Source organism: Camelus bactrianus, chromosome 26 (genome assembly GCF_048773025.1).
Source record: "Camelus bactrianus isolate YW-2024 breed Bactrian camel chromosome 26, ASM4877302v1, whole genome shotgun sequence".
NCBI classification, from domain to species: domain Eukaryota; kingdom Metazoa; phylum Chordata; class Mammalia; order Artiodactyla; family Camelidae; genus Camelus; species Camelus bactrianus.
The window spans coordinates 16,672,532-16,675,451 of NC_133564.1; the positions used below are offsets into that span (position 1 = coordinate 16,672,532).

General features: G+C 60.1%; 1 protein-coding gene across 2 annotated transcripts; it reads left to right on the forward strand.

Moving 5' to 3' along the window:
• The first annotated feature begins 806 nt into the window (after positions 1–806).
• Positions 807–2,582, forward strand: HELT (helt bHLH transcription factor). Of its 2 annotated transcripts, none has more exons than XM_010953295.3 (4): positions 807–833; positions 1,234–1,338; positions 1,612–1,708; positions 2,083–2,582. In XM_010953295.3, the coding sequence occupies exons 1-4, from the start codon at positions 807–809 to the stop codon at positions 2,580–2,582; spliced, it is 729 nt and encodes a 242-aa protein (XP_010951597.2). The 2 variants fall into 2 exon arrangements, with proteins under 2 accessions (XP_010951597.2, XP_010951598.2); XM_010953296.3 differs by having other exon boundaries at positions 2,086–2,582.
• The last annotated feature ends 338 nt before the right edge of the window (positions 2,583–2,920 follow it).

The following is a 2,920-nucleotide window of genomic DNA, read 5'->3' on the forward strand; positions in this document are numbered from 1 at the left end:
GAACGTCGCGTGCCAAAGACCTGCGGGAGGGGCGAGGCGAGGCTGGAGCCTCGTGTGCCAGCCGCAGCCCCACACCTGCCGGGATGTCCGGACAAATAAAGCGGTGTAAACAAAAAGGGGGGAGATGGACGTGTCACCAAGTCGTGTGAGAAAAGCCTGGGAACAAACGGGGCGCCTCCGTCTCCAAGAGCTCTCCCTTGAACCCGGCGGAACAGCCTATTAAAGGCTTACTTAATTACTTTAATGACTCTGGACAGGCTTTAAAACGCACTCGGCGCTGGGACCGCGGGCTTGCTGGGATTTGTAAACAGGCAATCGTGTGAGACTCAGCGGTGGGACTAAAGGAGGCGACACTGTTTTGTGAGGGTCCTCGCCCCCCGGTGCCCGCGGCTGCTGCGCCCCTGCGCTCGCTCGACCGCCGGCGTGGGTTTTACCGCCTCCTTTCCCGCCCCGGCTGTTGCCATGCAAATATTATTCCCCCGCCGGTCACGTGTCCTTTGAAGGGCCACGTGGATTAACAAAGCTGATCTGCCCCCAGCTCGCCCCCCTCGGTTGCAATTTTTTTTTTTCTCTTAACTTTTTAAAAACTGATCTTGAATGCATGCATCCCCCAAACGCAGCTCCCCTAATCCTATGGAATAATTCAACTCGTGAATGCACTTGGAGCCCTAGATGGCCGCTTTATAAGGCAGCCCCTCGTAGTTGGGAGGCTACAGTCTACCTGGGACACTCGAGGAGGCACACGAGGCGAAGAGTGGACGGGTGCCTCTCGCCACCGCCTCTCCCGAGGGCGCGTACTGACCAGGATGTCAGACAAGCTCAAAGAACGCAAAGTGAGTTCGCTGAGCCCAGGTGGCTCTTGCGCCCTCATGGCGGGGGCGTCTGACTCCCAAGCCACCACCTGACTGGAGCGAGAGGAATTCTGAGTGGTTTGGGAAAGGAATGAGGATAGAGGGAGGGGACTCCTCAGTCGCGGAGGAGCCCACGCCCGGAGGCTGGTGGCCACTTCCCCACTGCCATGGCGCTCAGCGCGTTGGTGTGGCCCAGAGGAGGTTGGAAGGGGAGCGCACCAGCGCGGGTGTGAGAAGGCAGAGCTATGTGACCCGGTGTGAAGGGGCAGGGGCCTGGGGCTGTCCCTGGGCAGCACTGGGGGCTGGGAGACGGCTGGCACAGCCCTGCCTTTGACGACTCCCTAGGCAAAGCCATCCTAAACGTACAAACCTCTGTTCGCAGAGAACCCCCGTTTCCCACAAAGTGATAGAAAAGCGGAGAAGGGACCGGATTAACCGCTGTTTGAACGAGCTGGGCAAGACGGTGCCAATGGCCCTGGCGAAGCAGGTAACATCCGCTGCCAAAAGAAAGGTGCCGGCACTGGGGATCCTCTACTGCCGCTCTTGGCAGTAATTCCGGGAGTCTGCAGCCAGAGAGGGCCTTACGTGTGGGCTTCCCTCCCTCGGTGCCTGAGCTCTGAGTGAGCAGCAGGCTGCCCTCGTGCAGATCCACAGCAGCGCCCAGTTCGCTGGTCCTCTAGGGATAAAACCTTGCACCCAGCCTGCGGGGGTTGGCTGGCCCTCGCTGGGCCGCTACAAGGAGCCCTTCCTCCTTTTGCAGAGTTCCGGGAAGCTGGAGAAGGCAGAGATCCTCGAGATGACCGTACAGTACCTGAGAGCCCTGCACTCCGCTGATTTTCCCCGGGGAAGGGAAAAAGGTGGGCGCGGGTTAGGCAGAAAGGAACCTGGACAGGGACCGTGCACCACACAGAGACCTGGGGGTAGGGGTGGGAGTGAAAGGATCTCCTCTCTGGACTCTGTCCTAGCTGGGGCGGCCCGGGGTCCTGTGAAAGCTAAGGGAACTAGAGAACAGGTGTCTGGGGATGGGGATACAGGTTCCGTCGCCTCCTCTCAGGTGGGGAGCGGGGGGCTCAGCCTCTTAAGGGAAAGGAGTTCGCTAGCTTGCACTTTTCCAGTCTCCAGGCTAGGAAAAAGGGAAGACTGGCCTCAAATGGGGACTCTGACCAGAAAACTGGCTGGAAAGAGGCCGCTCATGATTTTTTCCTTTCCACGGCTTTTCTCGCCCCTCCAGCAGAATTGCTAGCGGAGTTTGCCAACTATTTCCACTACGGCTACCACGAGTGCATGAAGAACCTGGTGCATTACCTCACCACCGTGGAGAGGATGGAGACTAAGGACACCAAGTACGCGCGCATCCTCGCCTTCCTGCAGTCCAAGGCCCGCTTGGGTTCCGAGCCCGCCCTCCAGCCGGTGGGTTCACTCCCGGAGCCGGATTTCTCTTACCAGCTGCACCCAGCGGGGCCGGAGTTCGCGGGACATAGCCCTGGTGAGGCGTCCGTGTTCCCGCAGGGCGCGGCCCCAGGGCCCTTCCCCTGGCCTCACGGCGCTGCCCGCAGCCCGGCGCTGCCCTACCTGCCCAGCGCGCCTGTGCCGCTCCCGAGCCCGGCGCAGCAGCATAGCCCCTTCCTGGCTCCCGTGCAGGGCCTGGACCGGCATTACCTCAACCTGATCGGCCACGCCCACCCCAACGCCCTCAACCTGCACACGCCCCAGCACCCTCCCGTACTTTGACGCCGACTCGCCCGAAGATTTCTCTGCGCTTCGGGCGCTGCACCGGAGAAATACTGTATACTGTACAAGTGTAAATATTATGCCGACAAAAAAGCTGGATGGGGGAAGGCCAAGAGCGAATTCGTCTTCTGAAGGATCTTCCCCTGGCAATAAACGTTTTCTGTTAAGGACCCAGAGAGATGGATTTCTTGTTACCTTCTGCTCCTCCAAAGCTAATCCCCTCCGAGGTGTCGCGGGCGCAAGGCTGATAGGGGCAAAGGTGTCAGCCCTTAGTAATTTGGGTGGGGACAGGGGCGGGTCTTTGCAACGTCGGGGGAGGGGAGGCTAAATGGGGGCGT

Bases quoted from the DNA above. Each gene is read 5' to 3' on its own strand.
- HELT (XM_010953295.3), top strand. From the start codon at position 807: ATGTCAGACAAGCTCAAAGAACGCAAA. The intron at 1,339-1,611 runs GTAACATCCGCT...CTCCTTTTGCAG, and splicing joins CAATGGCCCTGGCGAAGCAG to AGTTCCGGGAAGCTGGAGAA. The intron at 1,709-2,082 runs GTGGGCGCGGGT...TCGCCCCTCCAG, and splicing joins TCCCCGGGGAAGGGAAAAAG to CAGAATTGCTAGCGGAGTTT.